The 23,682-nt window shown below is 41.3% G+C and overlaps 1 protein-coding gene across 2 annotated transcripts in view; it reads left to right on the forward strand.

Annotated features, from left to right (window-relative positions):
* The window catches only part of LOC137623348 (kinesin-like protein KIF23), a 180,855-nt gene that overhangs the window by 16,374 nt on the left and 140,799 nt on the right, over positions 1 to 23,682 (forward strand). For both annotated transcript variants that reach the window (XM_068354170.1, XM_068354171.1), the window contains exons 4-6: positions 6,659 to 6,861; positions 10,725 to 10,892; positions 22,675 to 22,774. In XM_068354170.1, the coding sequence (XP_068210271.1) occupies positions 6,659 to 6,861; positions 10,725 to 10,892; positions 22,675 to 22,774 (471 nt within the window). The remainder of the gene's footprint in view (positions 1 to 6,658; positions 6,862 to 10,724; positions 10,893 to 22,674; positions 22,775 to 23,682) is intronic.

Consider the following 23,682-nt stretch of genomic DNA (forward strand, 5'->3'; position numbering starts at 1 on the left):
TTCTCTCACACACTTCCAAATTCTGTCACTAATCGTCCAAGCTTCTTTTCTGTGTCTGCAACCAGTACAGTATCATCCGCAAACAAAAACTGATTTACCTCCCATTCATGGTCATTCTTGTCTACCAGTTTTAATCCTCGTCCAAGCACTCGAGCATTCACCTCTCTCACCACTCCATCAACATACAAGTTAAATAACCACGGCGACATCACACATCCCTGTCTCAGACCCACTCTCACTGGAAACCAAGCACTCACTTCATTTCCTATCCTAACACATGCTTTACTACCTTTGTAGAAACTTTTCACTGCTTGCAACAACCTTCCACCAACTCCATATAACCTCATCACATTCCACATTGCTTCCCTGTCAACTCTATCATACGCTTCTCCAGATCCATAAACGCAACATACACCTTACCTTTTGCTAAATATTTCTCGCATATCTGACTAACTGTAAAATCTGATTCATACAACCCCTACCTCTTCTAAAACCACCCTGTACTTCTAAGATTGCATTCTCTGTTTTATCCTTAATGCTATTAATCAGTACTCTACCATACACTTTTCCAACTACGCTTAACAAACTAATACCTCTTGAATTACAACATTCATGCACATCTCCCTTATCCTTATATAGTGGTACAATACATGCACAAACCCAATCTACTGGTACCATTGACAACACAAAACACATATTAAACAATCTCACCAACCATTCAAGTACGGTCACAACCCCCTCCTTCAACATCTCAGCTCTCACACCATCCATACCAGATGCTTTTCCTACTCTCGTTTCATCTAGTGCTCTCCTCACTTCATCTATTGTAATCTCTCTCTCATTCTCATCTCCCATCACTGGCACCTCAACACCTGCAACAGCAATTATATCTGCCTCCCTATTATCCTCAACATTCAGTAAACTTTCAAAATATTCCGCCCATCTTTTCCTTGCCTCCTCTCCTTTTAACAACCTTCCATTTCCATCTTTCACTGTCTCTTCAATTCTTGCGCCAGCCTTCCTTACTCTCTTCACTTCTTTCCAAAACTACTTCTTATTCTCTTCATATGAATGACCCAGTCCCTGACCCCACCTCAGGTCAGCTGCCCTCTTTGCCTCACGTACCTTGCGCTTTACTTCCACCTTTTTCTCTCTATATTTTTCATACTTCTCTATACTATTACTTGCTGCATTCTTCAAAAGCCCTCTTTTTCTCTTCCACTTTTACCTTCACTCCTTCATTCCATCATTCACTGCCCTTCCTCATGCTGCCTCCAACAACCTTCTTTCCACACACATCACTTGCAATCCCAACAAAATTTTCTTTTACTAACTTCCATTCCTCCTCTAAATTGCCAGTTTCTCTTACTTTCAGTTTACAAAAGTGAAAAATATTTATTTAAAAGAAATAGATACAATGATGAGAAAACACAGGTCTTCAATATTCAATATTGAACGAACTTGACTAGTAATAACTAGACTAAAAAAATTTTATTTGAAAAAGAAAAAAAAGCTGCCCGCACTCAGGGATAATTTAAAGATAATATTCTGTATGCAAATGCAAGCTACTGGACAGTATTAAAATGAAGTTGCAACTGGTTATCCTATAATAGAATAAACAATGCGAATGATTCTGAATGCAGCTTTTAACAGGGTTGCAGGCCAAAGAACAATGAACGTTTGTTGAATTAAACCTGTTAATGACTGTAAGACCTGTTTTGCTCACTAAAAATAGTACAATTACCCTTTCCTCTTAGTGCTATTTTTTCCAATAGCAGTCTGAGTGCAATTTTTCTGCAAAGACGGATGGTTCTGAAGGAAGTGCACCTCTGTAATTTAATGAATTATTATGCACTCAAAACCCAACACAAGCACTGGAACTGGAGTAGTGGTATATGTCCAGTAAGATGTTTTAGTGAATGCAAGAGTTACATTAAAAAGTAATTACACTACAATGGGAAAATGTCTGTTAGTGATAAGCATCATTGTGTAATATAAAGCTAATTGAGGGTAAAAGGTATCCAGCTTCATGCATAATTTCACCAAGTTTCACTTACTGTCTTTAATGTACTGTACATCGAATGAACAAACAGCTTTTTTTCTCTTTCTTTCTAGGGAAAGGCAAAAATAACTTTGTCCATCCAACAATCCATATGCCCCACAGGTTGAGGATATGCACTAATTAGGAACTGTTAAACTGTGTGACTGTAATTCTCGCTGTAGTGGTTTGCGGACTGTGGCCAGAGGTAGCACCCGAACTGCCTAGTGTCCGGATGCCGACCACAATCCAACGTTCACTACACAAAAAATATACAACGGTGGAATATCCAACAATCTAGGTAACAGGTCAAAAGAACGGAGCACTGGGTACCACCCCTTGATTTATACTGGGCAAGGGGACCCAGCTAGAATCTTTCTTCCTTCTTGAATTCACTTTCCTTGTGCTAGCTGGATTAACATGTAAGATGAACGTTGATTCGTTTCTGGGAAAAATGAACAGTATGTGTGAATAGCTTGAATTTAAGGTTAGATAGCTTAAGTTCAAGTAATGGTCAGAACATTAGGTGAAAGAGAACATTTATTAACTGATAACGGGACACAGTGTGCTAGGAAAAAATTATGATAAATGACTTATTAACAAGATTAAAAAACTAAGAATAAAACAGTGGCTGAGAAGGGGAGCACATTGGTGTAAGGAACTGGAATGAAATACTGTATTCATAAAAACAAGCAAAAAGAATATTTATTTGTAAATGAAAAAAAAAACTTAGGAATACATTAACATTGTTTTGTCAATTCAAATAATCAATTAAAGGGAAAATTAGCATTCCTTTACACTCCAGCCTCACAAAAAAAACAAGATAAACAAAAGAAATGACCATTTCAGAATAGTCTTACTGCATATTGTACAAGCAAGAGAAAAATACTAAGTTACATGCAAGGTATATCACTACACAGTTACAAAACGGAACTTTAAAATCCTAACAAAACCATGACCGCAGAACCTGAGGATTTGAAAGACTTAGAAATATTAGGATTCTCAATATAGTCAGCCTCCAAAACAAAAGAAACATTGCTACAAAACTAAGCTTAAAGGAGAACCCCGCAACACTATGGTTTTATGACATCTGTAATGACCAGTAATAAACTTGAACACTTAATATCTAATGAACCATCTATAAAGAACATATAACGGTGAAAAATACTGTACTGCAATAATTTTCCCTAAATCAATACTGTCCTCATCAATCTCCTGAAAAATACTGTACTGCAATTATTTTCCCTAAATCAATACTGTCCTCATCAATCTCCTGTCCACCATCAGGCTGCCTAAACCTCTCCTTCTTGGAAAGGGTCCTGATACTGTATTTCTGGAACAATTCAGACTAAACTCGAACACAGTCCTATTCCATTTCAATTGCTACTGCGAACTATCAATGTCCATGACACAGTCTCACACGAGACTCTTCCTCGTTACTTCGCACATCGAAACAAAATACTCATTAACTTTACAGTGTTGACTGCCGAACACGAGCAATCAACAATAACCGTATACTGTAGTACATTTGTTTTTTGTGTTATTCAGTCAAACACTTGATGGGACCTACAGTCCACAGGCAAGATAATATGAATACAGAGCAGCATCACAGACCATTACACAGTAACAGCCCATCAACCACATTCATAATGTTTATGTACTGTACTTGGTAAATACTCTTAAGTTTCCTAATCCTCACTCCCTCCTGCGAGTAGGGGGCTGCTGTCAATATCTGTAAAAAAGATAATAATGGATTAAAGTATTTTTATGGGGGCACAGAGGGATATATAAAGTAAAAAAAATAGTACATCATACACCCTGATCATCTGTTACTCTGCCCAGTGAGGAGTTTGAGGCTGTACCTCAAGAGAACAGCCGCAGCCTGTCCCCGTGTGCCTGCTAATTTTGTCAGCACAGGGAAGAACAAGAGGAGGGTCACCAAGAACACTATCTCGGCCTGGATTCGCAAGGTCATAGACCATGCCCTGAAACGAGACCCTCCTCCATCACATTGCCCCAGAGCTCATGATGTTAGAGGCGTACCTTCGTCCCTGGCCTTCAAAAGAAACTTCCTGTGACGCAGGTACTTCAGGCTGGGGTGTTGAAACGTCCGAACACGTTCACAGCCCACTACCAGCAAGACGTGACCCACAGGAGGCTCGATACGTTCTATATCGGCCCTCTGGTGGCTGCACAACAGCTGGTTGTATGCCTCAAGCTCCTTATTGGACAAGTAGCAGAAGGTTGAGGGCATTGTTACCCGGTTTTAGTCTGCATGAATGAAAAGGTTTGACGGGCTCTTTCTTTTCTTCATCCTCCCCTCTCTTGGGGAAAGCAGCATCCTGGGTTATCTGCATAAGCTGACCTCAAACAACTGCAGGTAAACCATGCTTCCTTGTGTACCTAGTTTTAAGCTAATACTATTGTGTTTCTATCCCCTTGCGACGTGGTATTGGGAAAGTCCTGGTTGCAACCGTTTTTCCTACAAAAGACTTGGAATAACTTTTACCTGGACAGTCACACTTCTAAATATCTTGGCTTGTATAGGCTGCGGAGCAAGGTTTTAGCGAGGTGCAGGGACTCCTTATTTTTGTACAAACCTATTCAAATAAGGAACCTCCGGATAAAGCCAAAAGTCAAATTGGTAGGGACGTTCATCCTCCTAATGGGTGAGTCACCCTTAATAAATAGCGTAGGTTTGTATTCCAGTTACGGAACAAACAAAAAATTCATAGATAATTTGTATTTATCCTAACGATACAAACCTTTAGCTATTTATACAATCTTACCCGCCAGCCCTATCCCCGTTGAAGTCCTTCCTCCAAGCAAAGTGAGCTAAATCACAGGTTTGAGTAGGAGCGGTAGCAAGCTAACCCCCTACCCCTGCTAACTAGTGTATTGGATAGTTATCCCCCTCTAAAATTTAATAGGTCGTCCTTTCAGCTTCGCCAAAAGTAATACCCCTAATGAATAGCTAAAGGTTTGTATGGTTAGGAAAATTACAAATTATCTATGAATTTGTCATGTTTTCAATTAAAGAAGTATGACAAGCAACCACAAAGATTGCATCACAAGAGCAAAAGAGGCAGAGAAAGGAAAAAAGTCACTAACTTTTTTTTCTTTCAAAATAAATATTTTTTTATGTTTTTGTAAAGTCTATTTTTCACTACACCATAGTTTCCCCTTCTCAGCCACCAATTATATTTGTCGATATTTTTTTTAAAATCTAACCTGAGATTCAAGCTAATTGTAACCTGCTGATATTTACCAGAATTAAATCAGCTGTCATACTACGTGTATTCAGAAAGTTCAAAGCAAGAAAAGATGAGAGGGAAGTAAGGTTCTAGTTGGGTCCCCTTGTCCAGTATAAAATCAAAGGGTGGTGCCCAGTGCCCAGTTCATCCTTGATGGTTTACCTTTTACACAGATTTCTGGGTATTCCACTGGTTCTTTTTTTGTAGTGAAACCGAGTGTGGTCGGCATTCAGACACTAGACAGCCTGCGTGCTACATCTGGCCACAGTCCGCAAACCACTACAGCGTCCCCAATACCCTAGTGAGGGAGGCTATTGGGCAAAGTCTCAGTACTATCAGATTCCTATGACTTGAGATCCTATTACTATACCAGCCACATTGTTAGTATCACAAACACACAACTTCTGCTGGCCACTAATAGTGCGTAGCACAACTATTTTAGCGAGGGCAGGGTTCCTACAACCTTCGGTCTCATACCAAAGGAGAGAAAACCCTGGGTCAAAGCCAGTTGGTAAGGACTTCCACCCTCCTAAGAGGTAAGTCATCCTTATAAATAGCGAAGGGTTTTTATTTGTCGGAACAAATGACAAAGACACAAAGGGGGTCGGGGACACAAAGGGTCGCACTGGATAAGGAGAGCGTCGTGATGTTATCGTGACGCGGCCAGAGAACTTACTGGGGATCGAGACCTGAGCAAGCATGCTCTCTGACCTGGGGTTGCCTCAGGGTGCATATCACACCACCTGAGGTTATCCCTCATAGAAAATGGGAGTAGGGTGAACTACACAAAACTCTGGTCGGTTGGGAGGCGATCCCAGATACTCCTGCGAAAGTAGTTCGAGGTAAAGTACTGTTAGGAAAAATACAAATTACTGTACTTAAAATTTTTGATTTTTCCTAACATACAAACATGAAGGTATTTATACAAATTGATCCGCCAGCCTTGTCCCTCAAGAACTCCTGCCAGAAAGCAGTGGGTGCTCATCCCAGGTGTGTGAGCGAGCAGGTTTAGTTAGCTACCCGCCACCCCTCCCCGCTAACTAGTGGTTGGGTTGGTTATCCCTTGCTAAAATTATCATGGCTCGTCTTTCAGCTTCGCCGAAAGTACATCCCTATAAATTGCTCCCGGTTTGTATGTTGGGAAAAATACAAATTACTTACAGTATTTGTCATTTTATCAAAATTTTTTTTACCCTTTTAATTTTTTGGGCCAGCTTCTTTTAAGAGGATTGTGTATAAGTGAATTTCTTTGTATAATTTTATAAGTTTATACAAAATGGTCAACCATTTAAATCTGTGGATAATAAGTTATATTTTTACAAATCCCAGTTCAAAACTATTCTCATATTATGATGCATTTTTTCAGGGAACATCGCAAGATGGTGGGATACTCTTGAGGACTCTGGATGTCATCTTCAACAGTATAAGTGAAAATCAAGCCAAACGTTGTATGTTTAAGCCTGATGGCATGAATGGTTTTGAATGGCTGTGCGAAGCCGATGCTCTTGAACACAGACGAAGGCTGGATGCAACTCCGGCAGCCAAGAATACTCGAACACCTAGATACAGGTACGCCACGCCATGAAAGTGGGAACCAAGAGTAAAATGATATCTGATCCTTTGCATGATGTTATTTGACAATATCAGGCATTTGTTGTAGTTACATTAATCTGTATTTAGAGTGAGTACAGTGTTGCCTTCTAGAATACTGTGCTCAGAATTATAAAGCCTCACGAAAAATGTGTGTAAAAACAAATCACTACTAGATCTTAGGCAGGATGCATTTTGTATTAAAATGGTTCAAGTTTTTAATCCATTGATTAACTTCTTTATACTTTGGTATTTTTGACTTTTAGATGGTAATTTTTTTGTTTTCCTCTTACAATAAACTTTTTTTCAATGGAGAATCCTGTTTTGAGGAGCTGGCTTCAGCTGTATACATTTTTATATGTGCAATTAGGTATGATTCATTACCATTGACTGTATGAATGAAATTTTGAGTTGGTTAGAATATATACAGTATATATTTCCATGTGCACTTTTACTTTTTATTTGTCATAATCTTAGCTGGGATTTGTCAGTAAGTTTGTGTTCCTGTGTGTATACAAAACCTTTGCCCCTTAAATAGGGAGGTGGTTTCAGTGCAAGCTGGAATCGCTGGGGCATGTGAGTAAGAAGGGGATTCTGCCCCACCACTTGCTGGAAGAACCTCACTTTGAATTTTGGCAGTAATGAGCAGACATCGTTATGCCCATTTCCAAACTTTTTTTTCTTTACTTGCAGGAATGATTGCTGTAATGGATATGCAGCAAAAGATTTGTACTTGCTGGGGAAATGGTGGATGTTGCAACCAATTTGTGTAAACTAACTATAGATCCACACACAGTCACACACTGTGTCTTGTAGGGGGTGTGAATGTTCTCAGTCATCCCTGTGTACTGAGTGTAGGTTTTGGCCTCCTGTGCAGTGGCAGGCATACTCCCTGAGGCCCCCTTATAAAGAGAGAATGCCTATATGTAGTCATTTGGCTTCAACACAGAATAGTATTTCTGTTATGAAGCCTTGTGAGGGGCAAGAGGGCTCTCAAACTGGGGAATAATGTTTACCTCAGTTTGACTAAATTTATCTTATGCTTTTCCTATTGCTCATTATTACTTCTCCCTCCCTCATATTTTTCAACTGTCTCCAAACCTTACTGTCCAGCATTCTTCTCCTTTTCACTGTCTAGGTTTTTAGGAAGGGATACCATTACTGGGGTTGGAGTTTTTTTCAAAGTCAATTGTGGGAGCTGTGGTGGTCTTGCCAATTACCCAATAATGTTTGGACTAAAAGAGTGTCAGTATCCCAATATTGGCATGCAGAACTATTAGATATAAATTTGGCCCTGGGATTCCAGGGGTGGGCTGGTTTATTAGAGATAGGACTGAAGGTGGACGTCTCACGTTTGAGGAATTCCACCCTTGAGGGTTCTTCTCTCTTCATTCCAGGGGAGATTGAGAGGGCTGCTGAACGATGGAGGAAATTGTCGAACGTTTCTCTCCTCCATAGGGCAAAGACATCAAGGCCCTATGGAAGACCATCCCAGTCTTCACGCTGTCAGCAGGCTGCGTCTGATCTCTCAACTTCTAGGTCCTCAAGACCTATCAATCTGTCTAAACGGCCCTTTCAGTCCAAAGGCCAGAAAGTGAGCAAGTCCTTCAGAGGAAAGAGGGGAGCGAAAGGGAGTGGCACAGAGGTGGCAGCATCACGGGAGAGATCCGTGGACGATCAAAGGGGTCGCCGTATGGTATCGCGTCCCTTTCATTCAATCTTTCCCTCTGACTGGAGATCCAGTACACTTAAGCTTCTATGAGAAAGGGTCTCCAAAGTCAATCCTTCCAAATTACTAAATTATTAATGAACGAGATGCAATTAGAATACCCTAACAACAACACAATAGAGGTCGAGAAAATAAATATTTTCATAATTCCAAATGTATATCTCATGCAATGGGTGAAGCCTGACTTTTTTCATCCAAAACTAGTCTTAAAATTTTTCCCTTTACATGGAAACGTATGGGTATATGGATTTATTTTGCAGGAAGGAATCACATATTATTAAAAGGAAATAAGCTGAAAACAATGTAGATAAAAACGGAAAAAAGATGTGGATTTACGTAAATATGACACACAGACAGACAGAGACAAGCTCGGTCGGACCCTTTCTCCATGTGGAGAGAGAGAGAGAGAGTGTATGTGTGAGTGTGTTATTTACTATAAAACTTTGTAAACATTCAGTGGTTTTAGTAATTTTTTATATTAATTTTTTTTTTTACTTGCGCTAAGATAAATATTCATAAATTCATTGATAAAAGATACAAATAAGGAATTTACAGTATTTTACTGTACATACATACATACATATACCAAAGGCACTTCCCCCAATTTTGGGGGGTAGCCGACAACAACAAGAAACAAAACAAAAAGGGGACCTCTACTCTCTACGTTCCTCCAGCCTAACCAGGGACTCAGCCGAGTTCAGCTGGTACTGCTAGGGTGCCACAGCCCAACCTCCCACATTTCCACCACAGATGAAGCTTCATACTGCTGAGTCCCCTACTGCTGCTACCTCCGCGGTCATCTAAGGCACCGGAGGAAGCAGCAGGGCCTACCGGAATTACTGTACATAAAACCTTAAAACATGGCATTCAATTTTGTCAGCTCAAACCGACAAGTCTAAGCAGTCATTGTCCATTCTAAAAAATCATGACTTTTAAAAAGATAATTGTGCTTCATTAAGGGATTTTGTCGAAGGAAAAATCTATTCCTGGGCGAGGGACCTGTGTCGCCCAGTGAAATGCTCCTTAAAGCACAATTTCTAAGGTATAAATACAGCTAAATATACCAGAGAAAAAAGTTGCATGGAGTGCCAGGAATATACCCAGCTCGCTCACCCTTATAGGGTGTCAGTATAAAAACTGGGGCGAGTGAAACCACTACCAGAGGTCCCTTTCCAATTAGACTATTTTACTCTACATTATCATTGAGTGTTCCTAGATATAAAAAAGTGTTTAGTTTAAAATTATAGCAAGCGTGGTGTGGTGTGATTAGTTTTGAGTCGTGGTGATGATTTTATAGTTATCTAGTTTATTAGTTATCTTCCCTTGTACTGAAGTTTTGTTGGTAATGTACAATTACACCTGAAAAGTAGTAAGAACTAAAATACCTTGATAGAAAGAACAGGAAAAGAATATAGTGCAGTACAGTGAATTACCTTGTTTGTTAGTTAACCGCGGTTAGGTAATGTTTGGCGAGTTGTTAGGTTATGAGTCGACCCACCTTTAGGCTGCAAGTATTTGCGGATTCTCGATTTTCGCACCTGTCTCTGTTACCTAACCCCCGCTAAAAGTGAGGGCTGACTGTAGAGTGAATACAAATAAATATCTCGTGACTATTTACTTTTTATGGTGACCTTTGCCCACTGAATGCTACTCTAGTTATCTGAATTTAGTCCGGTACAGTATATCCGAAGTCCTTAGTAACGTGTTTGTTGCTGCGAGGTTTTACTGTACTTACATTTCGGTTGTGAAAGGCTATCACCCAGCCTTAAACCTAGTTTTTAGACTGAAAGAAGTTGACATTTCTGCCTTTATGGAATTGTCCATGCTCATACAGAGTTTTAAGGTTACTTGTCCTCAGTCAGAAGCAAGACCACCTCCTTGGAACGTAGAGAAGGTGCTACGTTTTCCTGAAAGGAGTTCCTTACGAATCATTGAATCAATCTCACATTTGAAATATTCCCCATTGTAAAGAACTCGGGTTTGTATAGTTAGGAAAAGTACAGATCACTTTTAAGCATCATTTTTTCTTGTAGTTTTGTGAACTGCTGCTAATTGGTTCTAACAGTTACAAAATTATTTTAAGATTTCTTATCTCAAATGTACCCGATTCCAGGAAAGAGGCCAATGGCTCCCATAATAGCAGTGACCGTGTTCCTGACTCTTCGCGCGTGTCATCTGCTGATGATGATAGCGTCTTCTCAGTGTTTGTCTCGTATATTGAGATTTACAATAACTACATATATGATCTACTAGAAGAATCATCTGATTTAGTACAAGCAAGGTTAGTTTTGTGAACTGTGATATGCATTTGATAATGTTTAAAGTGCTTTACATATTCTCCTAGGGTAAAGTTTTAAACTTATATGTTTTCTAGGACTAATTTTTCCTTTCTTTTTATAGTACTGTACAGTATTTTAGCTGTTGGTTGAATGTTACAAAATTTCATAAAGTATGTATTTTGTGTATGACGCAAAAGAAAAAAAGTTCTGTTATACATGTAATCATACAAAATAAAGAATACTATGTTTTATACAGTGCTCTGTATATAGATAATTCTCAATACCTTCGCAAACTTCATTGCGGCGAACATTATGTTTTGATAAGTGTGTATTTTATTTGTTTGTATGTCTGTGTTTTTGTGATATGCATAACTCAAATACTATTCGACTGAATCTCAGGAAATTTGGTGGAATGATTGGCCCTGATCCAAGGACAATTTGATTAGATTTTAGGAGTGATTGGGTCAAAAGTCAAGGCTAAGGTCACGAAAAGATCAGAAACTTCTCTTTGCCATATTATGCCCAATTTTTATATGATTGCATGAAATAATGCCAAAATGGTCATAATTGAATTGCCTCTCTTGTGATGTACAACATGATATAGGCATAGGTACGCACTGTACTGAGTGCCAATTCTAGTTTTAATTTGGAGTTATGGGTAAATACTTCCCAGTTATCAGTAATTATGTGAGGTAAATGTATGTATGAGTAGTCTTCTATTTATACAAAATTATTCAGATGAAAACAAGGAGAATGAATTCCATCTTCATAAGTAAAGACAGACTATCAAATCCTAGTGGCCATTTATAGTTAACTCTCTATCCATGATTAGTTAGGTTATAGAAATAGCCGAGTATGTCAAAGAATTTTTCCCCTAAGAATACATGCCAAGTCTTTTTAATGTACACCTAAGTCACCAACTTTTTTTTGCATTTCAACTAAATGAACTGTATTTTACCTGAAATAAATAGTGGCCACAGGGGCATAAAAACAATTAGAATAGCGCCAACGTTATCCCTGCGTGTCGTAAGAGGCGACTAAAAGGGACGGGAAGAGGGGGCTGGGAACCCCCTCTCCTGTATAAAATCCTGCTGCTTCCTCCGGTGCCTTAGATGACCGCGGAGGTAGCAGCAGTAGGGGATTCAGCATTATAAAGCTTCATCTGTGGTGGATAATGGGGGAGGGTGGGCTGTGGCACCCTAGCAGTACCAGCTGAACTCGGTTGAGTCCCTTGTTAGGCTGGATGAACGTAGAGAGTAGAGGTCCCCTTTTTTGTTTTTGTTTCATTTGTTGATGTCGGCTACCCCCCAAAATTGGCGGAAGTGCCTTGGTATATGTACAGTGATACCTCGGTAGTCGAACGACTCTATACTCGAACAATTCGGAGTTCGACCAAAATTTTCGAGAAATTTTTGCTGCGGTGCTCGACCAAAAATTCGGTACTCGACCAGCCGAACACGTGACGACCGCATGGGCTTTGTGATGATCGCGCCATCTCGGCCACTCTCGCTTGTTCGGGAAGCATCAGTTCTCTCGAGAGCGTCACTCAGACAACGCGCGATCAGCATTCGTTGTGATTTAGTGATTTTCAGTGCTTTTAATTGCTTTTTTAGCTTTCATAATGAGTCCCAAGAAAGTAATGAGTGTTAAGGGGAAGGAGAAGAGGAAAACAGTGCGAACAACGATCGAGTTGAAGAAGGAAATTATAGCGAAATATGAGAATGGTGTACGAGTGTCCGATTTAGCGGTAGAATACGGAATGGCGAAGTCGACCATTTCTACGTTTTTAAAGCATAAAGAAATGATTAAGAAGGCGAATGTTGCAACGGGAGTTACGGCGGTAACTAAGCAAAGGCCACAAGTGATTGAGGAGATGGAAAAGTTGCTTTTAATATTTATTAAAGAAAAACAGTTGGCCGGGGAAAGTGTTAGTGAAGCGTTCATTTGTGAAAAAGCGTTGCATATCTATGAAGAATTAGTGAAGAAAAGTCCGAGTACCAGTGAAAGTGATTCATTTACATTTAAAGCGAGCAGGGGTTGGTTTGAAAAGTTTCGTAATAGAACAGGTATTCATCGTGTTACTAGGCATGGGGAGGCAGCTAGTTCGGATCAAATTGCAGCCGATAAATACGTGGGGGAATTCGATCGGTACATAAATGAACAAAATTTGATCGCACAACAAGTCTTTAATTGTGATGAGACTGGGTTATTTTGGAAGAAAATGCCAGCCAATACGTACATTACCAAGGACGAGACGAAGATGCCAGGTCACAAGCCAATGAAAGATAGGCTAACATTGTTGCTGTGTGCAAATGCAAGTGGCGATTGCAAGATCAAACCCTTGTTAGTGTACCACTCGGACAACCCCCGGGTGTTCAAACGAAATAATATTTGTAAAAGTGCACTACCAGTTATGTGGCGCTCGAACACTAAATCTTGGGTCACAAGACAATTCTTTACTGAGTGGATAAACGAAGTGTTTGCCCCCCAGGTTAAGGCTTACCTCATTGAAAAGAGCTTGCCAATGAAATGTCTTCTGGTTATGGACAATGCTCCTGCACATCCTCCAGGTCTCGAGGATGACTTGAAAGAAGAATACAGCTTTATCAAAATCAAATTCTTGCCCCCCAATACTACTCCCATACTACAGCCCATGGACCAACAGGTCATTTCAAACTTCAAAAAACTCTATACCAAGGCCCTTTTCAGAAAGTGTTTTGAAGTGACCAGTGACACGAAGTTGACCCTAAAGGAATTCTGGAAGGAACACTTCAGCATCCTCAACTCTGTTAACATGATTGACCAAGCTTGGCGAGGTGTGACCTATAGGACATTGAACTCTGCCTGGCGTAAGCTGTGGCCATCATGTGTCACAGAGAGGGAGTTTGAAGGTTTCCAACCAGAGGCGGGTCCAAGCACTGCTACCCCTGTAATTTCTGATGACACTGATGTCGTTGAGGAAATTGTTGTCATGGGCAGGAGTTTGGGGCTTGAGGTCGACAAGGATGATATTGATGAGCTTGTAGAAAGCCATTCTACCGAGTTGACTGTGGAGGAATTGTTGCACCTGCAACAACAACAGCAGCAGGATCTGATTGTGGAGCAGGAATCTTCAGAAGAGGATGAGGTAAGGGAGGATGTTCCAAGTTCTCTCATCAATGAAATTTGTTCCAAGTGGGCAGATGTGCAGGCTTTTGCTGAAAAATACCACCCAGAAATTGCAGTAGCAAACCGGGCAGTGCATATGTTTAATGATAGTGTCATGTATCATTTTCGAAGAATACTGCAGAGGAGGAAGAAACAATTAACAATAGACCAGTTTTTCACAAAAGAAAAGAAAGCTGCTACATCAAAGCCTGTTTCTCCTCCAAAGAAGAGACAAAGAAGAGAAGAAACCCCTGAAATAGATCTGCCCACCCTTTCATTGGAGAGAGAAACAACTCCTGAAGGAGAACTACCCCGCCACATCATGGAAGGGGACTCTCCTTCCAAGCAGTAACCTCCCCCTTCCATCCTCTCCACATCCATCCCTGTATGCCATCGAACCGCTGCTCAAAGGTATGTTCACTACAGTACAGAAAATGGTTTAAAATTGTTTTATTTTAGTACAGTAAATGGTTTAAAATTGTTTTATAGGATTTTCTGACCAATTTCATACACATTTAGATAATTATTGTTGTTTAGGTACACGTTTTATTAATATTTTGGGCCTGTTCGAGTGCTTGGGAACGGAATAGAATATACAGTGATACCTCGGTACTCGACCATAATCCGTTCGAGATCCGTGTTCGACCTCCGATTTGTTCGAGTACCGAATTTTTTTTCCCCATAAGAAATAATGGTATATATTCTATTCCGTTCCCAAGCACTCGAACAGGCCCAAAATATTAATAAAACGTGTACCTAAACAACAATAATTATCTAAATGTGTATGAAATTGGTCAGAAAATCCTATAAAACAATTTTAAACCATTTACTGTACTAAAATAAAACAATTTTAAACCATTTTCTGTACTGTAGTGAACATACCTTTGAGCAGCGGTTCGATGGCATACAGGGATGGATGTGGAGAGGATGGAAGGGGGAGGTTACTGCTTGGAAGGAGAGTCCCCTTCCATGATGTGGCGGGGTAGTTCTCCTTCAGGAGTTGTTTCTCTCTCCAATGAAAGGGTGGGCAGATCTATTTCAGGGGTTTCTTCTCTTCTTTGTCTCTTCTTTGGAGGAGAAACAGGCTTTGATGTACTGTAGCAGCTTTCTTTTCTTTTGTGAAAAACTGGTCTATTGTTAATTGTTTCTTCCTCCTCTGCAGTATTCTTCGAAAATGATGAATACCTGTTGTATTACGAATACCTGTTCTATTACGAAACTTTTCAAACCAACCCCTGCTCGCTTTAAATGTAAATGAATCACTTTCACTGGTACTCGGACTTTTCTTCACTAATTCTTCATAGATATGCAACGCTTTTTCACAAATGAACGCTTCACTAACACTTTCCCCGGCCAACTGTTTTTCTTTAATAAATATTAAAAGCAACTTTTCCATCTCCTCAATCACTTGTGGCCTTTGCTTAGTTACCGCCGTAACTCCCGTTGCAACATTCGCCTTCTTAATCATTTCTTTATGCTTTAAAAACGTAGAAATGGTCGACTTCGCCATTCCGTATTCTACCGCTAAATCGGACACTCGTACACCATTCTCATATTTCGCTATAATTTCCTTCTTCAACTCGATCGTTGTTCGCACTGTTTTCCTCTTCTCCTTCCCCTTAACACTCATTACTTTCTTGGGACTCATTATGAAAGCTAAAAAAGCAATTAAAAGCACTGAAAATCACTAAATCACAACGAATGCTGATCGCGCGTTGTCTGAGTGACGCTCTCGAGAGAACTGATGCTTCCCGAACAAGCGAGAGTGGCCGAGATGGCGCGATCATCACAAAGCCCATGCGGTCGTCACGTGTTCGGCTGGTCGAGTACCGAATTTTTGGTCGAGCACCGCAGCAAAAATTTCTCGAAAATTTTGGTCGAACTCCGAATTGTTCGAGTATAGAGTCGTTCGACTACCGAGGTATCACTGTATACCATTATTTCTTATGGGGAAAAAAAATTCGGTACTCGAACAAATCGGAGGTCGAACACGGATCTCGAACGGATTATGGTCGAGTACCGAGGTATCACTGTATACTGTATATGTATGTATTCAATGATATAATATTGAATTTTTCAATATTAATCTTACCCGATGATCATGTAGCTGTCAACTCTGTTGCCCGACAGAAATCTACGGTCGGGATACGCCAGCGATCGCTATACAGGTGGGGGTGTACACAACAGCGCCATCTGTGAGCAGGTACTCAAGTACTTCTTGTCAACAAGAACTCAATTTTTCCTCTGTCGTGCCTCCGGCTAGACCTATTTGGATACGCTGTTGATTCTGGAGTTATTGTTCACGATTTGGTGATGTATTTGCTCTAGAGTTTAGCCTTCGCTATTCAGGAAGCTTTATCTTTAGCTTAGCAAGCTTTTGGAATTAATTTGAATTAATTATGGTGACGAAGAGAGTATGGACTCTCTTTCACTTTTAAATGGCCGACCCTTCCCTTAGACGGAAGTGTTGGTGTCGAAGAGAGTATAGACTCTCTTTCACTTTTTATTTTATATCTCTCCGCCATTTATAGGCCTCTTCGATTAACTTTCCTTTTATTATAAACTTAAAAAATAAAAAAAAATAAAATTTTTTATGTTTGTTTATATGCGACCTTTCCTAATAGTAGGCGGTCCTTACTTGGAACCGAAGTTAATTAACATTGAGCTCGTCATATCGTTTTTCCTGTTAAGAATTTATGCTATTTTAATTTTAATGTTTTTGAAAGAATTTCTTTGATAAGTCTCGTACTGTTTTCAAAGTTGAACTAACGTTTTGTTTAGTCTCCGCAGTTGTTGACGTTCAGAACGTTCAACTTGCGCTCTATCGTTACGATAGAGAGAGAGTATTTCACGGTTTCACGTTGCAGTAAGAGTAAACCGATTCTAGCGTTTCGTTCATTCTTTCTTAGCTTAAATGGTTTTAATTCTAATAAAGGAACTTTTTATTTGGGAAACCTTTCAGTTTTTTTCCTTTAACAAATAATATGTTTTAACGATATATATAATTGGGCTCATCTCTCAGGTTCTAAGTCAAGAGAGAGAGAGAGAGAGATAGAGACGGAGGGAGAGAGAGGAGGATAAACGTTTCGTTCAAGCGGGTAACGTTGTTCTCGTTTTTTGCTCTTCTCCCTAGTCGATAGAGGGGAAGAAGGTAAAACGTTTCTAGAGTTTTATTCTTGTTCCCAGGCTTTATGCGGTGAGAGATTTTAAACATAGTTTATTTGATCTAGTGTTTAGTCTCTTTTCCAGCCACTGAATTCTTTATCTTTCATTATGTTTTTCTGTTACATTGTAATACTGTTTTCGCAATTACTACCTTTTAATGAAGGATAGGATTGCGTGTTTCAGGTACAAACCACTTAAAGTTTCGAGTTCAGTGAAATAAGTGCAAACAGAAAATCAAAAGTGATAAAGTGATATGCGCAAAGTGTTACAGTGTTGCGTTCGAGGGTTCGTCTGTTCGTGCCAGTTGTTCACCTAGTCCGATACCTCTTACAAGCTCCCAAGCCCAGGGGAGAAGTAATGTCGAAGGACTTATGGGTTCCTCAGGCCTTGATCGACGAACAGACGTTTCCCTCCGTGGTTTCGGGTGTATCTACACACGTTGCCGACGTGATCACCCCACCCACACAAAGACGAGAGAGCCCATTTATTCCTCGTCTGCGGAAGAGGTTTCTCGCAGAAACCATGGACCAAATCTTGCAGCTTTTAAGTGCAAGTCGGTCCCTTCCGCGCAAGTCCAACGGCCTAGGTGTAGCCACTGGGTCAGTTCGGACTCGCTGCAGTACGACAACTGCACACCTCCTAAGAGAGGCTAGGTGGTACCGCAACAGGCAGTAACTCCGTCTGTTGCCGCACCAGCTGTTTTAGACCCTCAGTCACAACGGACAGTAGCTCCGTTTGTTGTTGTCTTTCATAGACCCTAGTGGTCCATGCTGCAGACTATACAGTCTCAGCTTGCTCCTTCATGCAGGAGTTTCATGCTGGAAGGTTGACAATGCAGCCTGTTAACCTACAACCCGCCGAGGTTGTGCGCTCAGCAGATACTGCGGCTGCCTGCTCCCACCCTCCACCTGTGAGAGCTCCACCACCGATGCGCAGTCCACCCTGCCAGACGCATGTTCTTGCTGCACCATCTGCTAACATGCGTGAGCTACCGCATCAGCAGTGGGAAGGTTCTGTAGAGCTGCCGGGTTCCAGCACTATGCGGCATTCTCCGCAGCCCATGCAGCATGCTCTGCATACCTTACAGCATGCTCTGCATTCCTTACAGCATGCTCTGCATACCTTACAGCATGCTCTGCATACCTTACAGCATGCTCTGCATACCTTACAGCATGCTCCGCATACCATGCAGCATGCTCTGCATACCTTACAGCATGCTCCGCATACCATGCAGCATGAGCCGCATACCTTACAGCATGCTCCGCATACCTTACAGCATGCTCCGCATACCTTACCGCATGCTCCTCAACCCACCGCAGCCCCTCCCACGCTCCAGCACTCTGCTTTTGTTGTTGCTAGCTCCCACACTCCGACTGCGGAGAAGGTTGACGATGCACCCGTGGGCCTACACCTCCCACGGTTGTGCGCCCGGCATGGCTTCCTGCTCTCACACTCTTGTTGTGAGAGCTCCTCCACCCATGCACAAGTCAACCCTGCCAGATGTATGATGACTCCCACACACACAGCACTCCGTTGCCGTGCGTGAGCTACCACAAGCTGCCGTGTTTTGACACGGTGTGTCAGCCTCCGCAACACACTGTGGTTACCGCCACTCGCCAGCAGCAAACTAGTCAGTCAGGAGTTGAGGCTTCCCCACACAACTTTGGTTGTTGCCTCTCACAAACTGTCATACAGTTACATGACGTTGCCTTCTGGTCTGCTACTTATACACCAGTGCTGTATGTCCTCACGCTCCTGTTGTGGTTGACAGTTCAGTTTTTGACAGTTCACAGACTGTCAAGCAGTTTCATAACGTTGCCTTCTGGTCTGCTGCTTTTGCACCAGTGAAACCCTCACTGAGAGAACCTAGCTTTTCTAGGATATGGTTCCTGTAGATGAGAAAGTGCTGTTCTCCCTCCTTCTGATATTCCCTTGAGGACTCTGTCATTTGGAGAGGAGCCTTAAGCTGCTTAGCCTCCTATGGACTTTTATTTAAGCATAACATGCTTCCAGGGAGGGTAAATGGTTCCGCTTCAGTCGCTAACCCCGTCTGTTGCCACACCTGCTCCCTTAGACCTTGGGCTTTGTTGCAAGACATGCAGTCCAAGCTTAGTCCTTGATAGAGGATTTTTTACGGAGTCAGTGTGTCACTGGGAAGACGTTCAACAACCAGCAGAGGTGACTTGTTGTGACGCAGTGCGGCAACCTCAGCAACCCGATAAGGAGTTGTCTGTACTACCCAGACAGTCTAGACAGTTTCGGGTTGTCGCTGTACTTCCTCGCTTCCCCATGGTTGACAGTTCACAGACTGTGCAGCAGTACCATGATCTTGTGTCCGGCTCCGTCACGCATCCACCAGTGCGACCGGCTTCAGCGAGGCAGACGTTGCCCACTCCGTTGCCGTTTCCTCATCAGTTTCGGATGAGGAACCCTCTGATGAGGACATGGCTGAACGAGAAGATCAATCCCCAGCCCTGCTATCCATCCAGAAGATGCTGAAGAAGGAATACGGCCCTGTCAGGCTGTGGATGAGTCTGGTTAGGACACTGTCATCCGTGGTGCATTTGGTGTCACTTGGAAGACTACACCTCCGTCCTCTTCGGTTTCATCTAGCTCTTCACTGGAAAAGGACAAGACGCTACAAGCGGTCTCGATCCCGGTTCCCGGAAGATAAGTCTGGTCTAACCTGAGGAAAGGACTTTATCAACCTTTTATAGGGTCTTCCCCTGACTGTTCAGACTCCCAACCACGTTCTCTTCTCAGACGCATCGGACGTAGGCTGGGGTGCGACCTTAGGCGGTAGGGAATGCTCGGGATTATGGAACTCGCGTCAAAGGACAATGCATTTTAACTGCAAGAAGCTTCTGGCAGTAAGTCTGACCTGGAAAAGCTTCAGGTCTCTCCTTCAAGACAAAGTAATGGAGGTCAACACGGACAACTCCCTGCTTTGATGTTCATCTCCTAGCAAGGAGGGACCTACTCTCTGACATGGTGCGAGTTCGCTAGTGACCTCCTCTCCTTTTCAACAGGTCTTGACTTTTCACTAGTAACAAATTTCTTCCAAGGCAACTTGAATGTCTTAGCAGTTTGTCTCAGTAGGAAGGGACAATAATTCCAACATATTGGACCCTCCACAGAGATGTATGCAAGAGACTTTGGGTCACTTGGGGCCATCCAACCATGGATCTCTTCGCAACCTCGATGTCCAAGAGGCTCTCAACAGACCCAGCAGTGGTTCTTTTAGATGCCTTTCTACTAGATTAGTCTCATCTAGATCTATATGCATTCCCTCCGTTCTAGTTTGTCAACAAGGTACTGCAGAAGTTCGCCTCTCACGTTGGGACAAAGTTGACACTAGTTGCGTCCCTCTGGCCCGCGAGAGAATAACTACCGAGGTACTTCGATGGCTAGTAGACGTTCCCAGAACTCTTCCCCTAAGGGTGGACCTTCTACGTCTGCCACGCGTAAGAAGGTACTCCAAGGCCTCCACGCTCTTCGTCTCACTGCCTTCAGAGTATCGAAAGACTCTCGAGAACTAGAGGTTTTTCGAAGGAGGCAACCAGAGCGATTGTTAGAGCAAGGAGAACATCCACCCTTAGAGTCTACCAATCGAAGTGGGGAATCTTCCTAAACTGGTGCAAGTCAGTATCCGTATCCTCGACCAGTACCTCTGTAACTCAAATAGCTGACTTCCTCTTATATCTGAGAAAAGAGCGATCTCTTTCAGCTCCCACTATCAAGGGTTACAGAAGCTTGTTGGCATCAGTCTTCCGTCACAGAGGCTTAGATCTTTTTAACAATAAAGATCTACAGGACCTCCTTAAGTCTTTTGAGACCACGAAGGAGCGTCGTTTGGTTACACCTGGTTGGAATTTAGACGTGGTTCTAAGATTTCTTATGTTAGACAGGTTCGAACCACTTCAATCAGCCTCCCTGAAAGATCTCATCTTTAAGACTCTTTTCCTGATATGTTTTACCAGCTAAAAGAGTCAGTGAGATTCATGCCTTCAGCAAGAACATCGGATTTTCATCCGAAACGGCTACATGTTCTACATCTTGGTTTTCTAGCCAAACACGAGCTGCCTTCTCGGCCTTGACCAATATCGTTCGTTATTCCAAACTTATCGATATGGTTGGAAAGGAACTAGAAAGAGTATTATGTCCTGTAGAGCTCTTAAGTTCTTTTTTAAAAACCTTTATGAGGCCCGTCTGAAGCTTTATGGTGTTCAGTTAAGAATTCATCTTTGCCTATGTCAGAGAATTCTTTATCCTAATATTTTCAGACTGTTAATACGAGAAGCTCATTCCCTTCTGAATGAGGAAGACCAAGCTTGGCTGAAGGTAAGGACACACGAAGTTAGAGCTATCACAACTTCCGTGACCTTTTAATAAAATAGATCTCTGCAAAATATTTTCGACGCAACCTTTTGGAAAAGCTAATCAGTGTTCGCGTCTTTTATCTTAAGAATGTCCAGTCTCTTTACGAGAACTGCTACACTGTGGGACCATTCGTAGCAACGAGTGCAGTAGTGGTGGGGGCTCCACCACTACAATGCCCTAATTCCAGAACCTTTTTAATCTTTCTCTTGAAATATTTCTGGGTTGTCCGGAAGGCTAAGAAGCCTTCCGCATCCTGGTTGATTTGGCGGGTGGTCAAATTCTTTCTTGAGAAGCGCCTAGATTAGAGGTTGTGATGAGGTCCTTTAGTATGGGTTGCAGCCCTTAATACTTCAGCACCTAGGAGTCGCTCAGCATCCTAAGAGGATCGCTAGGCTCAGTAAGGAAGACGTACTTAAAAAGGCAGAGTAATGGTTCAAGTCGACTTCCTTACCAGGTACTTATTTATTTTATGTTTGTTATTTTGAATAACGGCTAAAATAAGATACGGGATACTTAGCTTCTTTGTTAACATGTATGCTGGTCTCCACCCACCACCCTGGGTGTGAATCAGCTACATGATCATCGGGTAAGATTAATATTGAAAAATGTTATTTTCATTAGTAAAATAAATTTTTGAATATACTTACCCGATGATCATGAATTTAAGGACCCGCCCTTCCTCCCCATAGAGAACCAGTGGACCGAGGAGAAAAATGAGTTCTTGTTGACAAGAAGTACTTGAGTACCTGCTCACAGATGGCGCTGTTGTGTACACCCCCACCTGTATAGCGATCGCTGGCGTATCCCGACCGTAGATTTCTGTCGGGCAACAGAGTTGACAGCTACATGATCATCGGGTAAGTATATTCAAAAATTTATTTTACTAATGAAAATAACATTTTACAGTATTTCTTATATCTTACTACAGTATACAAATTTTTTACACAAGATCTGAGATTTACGATTTCAGTCGGATTTGTTTGTTTCTCTTAACGTTTGTAGGTTGATGACCTGTATGTTTATTTTATTGTAAATTATATAACCTTAAAAATTATGTAATTGTACTTATCGTATTTAATACATATTTTTCAGGGGATTTCAGGCCAAAATCTTAAGAGAAGATGCAAACCATAACATGTATGTCAATGGATGCAATGAGGTTGAGGTGAAAAGCGCAGATGATGCCCTAGAGGTTAGTTACAAGGAATTTCAGATTAGTCATTGTCTTTCAACTTGAATTTGAGATTAGAGACTTTCCATTGTCAATTGATTAAATCTCAATCCAAAGTTGATTGGGTGAAGAAATTGTTTTATTCTTAGGTGTTATTTGATTAACTCTTTACCGTTTCAAAGATGTTAGTAATTTTGTGTAGGTAAAAGGTTAAATAGAAAATATAATGACATCGTCAAAGTGTCAAAAGCTTCAGCTTATGATAAGGATTGCAAAGTTGTCAGATATCAAACTTCTTTATAATACAGTACCAAGTTGATTTGTTCCTATACCGATACAAACTTCTGAGTCCTGTATTTTCGTGCAAACCCGTCACACAAATACAGTCCCTATTTTTGGTCCTAAACTACTACCACTTATCCATCGTTATCCCTACCTCAAGTGGTCGGTTGTCTGATGCGCACCCTTGCTATCGCCTTCAATCAAAGGCATCCTTTTTCACCAAACCTCTTCTCTCCATAGCATCCTTCACCTCGCCATCTAATTCCCAATTAATGAGAGAATGCCTTGACGCAGTCATGTGGTTTCTTCATATTGTTGAAGAATTGTGACGGGCAAGAGGGCTCTCGAACTTGGGGAAATTGCTCCCCAAGTTTGAATCTAAATTTCTCTCCCTTTCCTCTATTCCTTCTGCTCAATATTTCTTCAACATTCTCCTAATTTTATCAACTTTCTTTTGTCTTGCTGTCCAAACTCAGTGAGTATTATTTCTCTAAAGTTATATGTATATATATATATATATATATATATATATATATATATATATATATATATATATATATATATATATATATGTATGTATGTATGTATGTATGTATGTATATGTGTATATGTAGATGTATGCATATATATGTATACAGTGAGCCCTC

The sequence above is a fragment of the Palaemon carinicauda genome, chromosome 30 (genome assembly GCF_036898095.1).
Source record: "Palaemon carinicauda isolate YSFRI2023 chromosome 30, ASM3689809v2, whole genome shotgun sequence".
Taxonomy (NCBI): domain Eukaryota; kingdom Metazoa; phylum Arthropoda; class Malacostraca; order Decapoda; family Palaemonidae; genus Palaemon; species Palaemon carinicauda.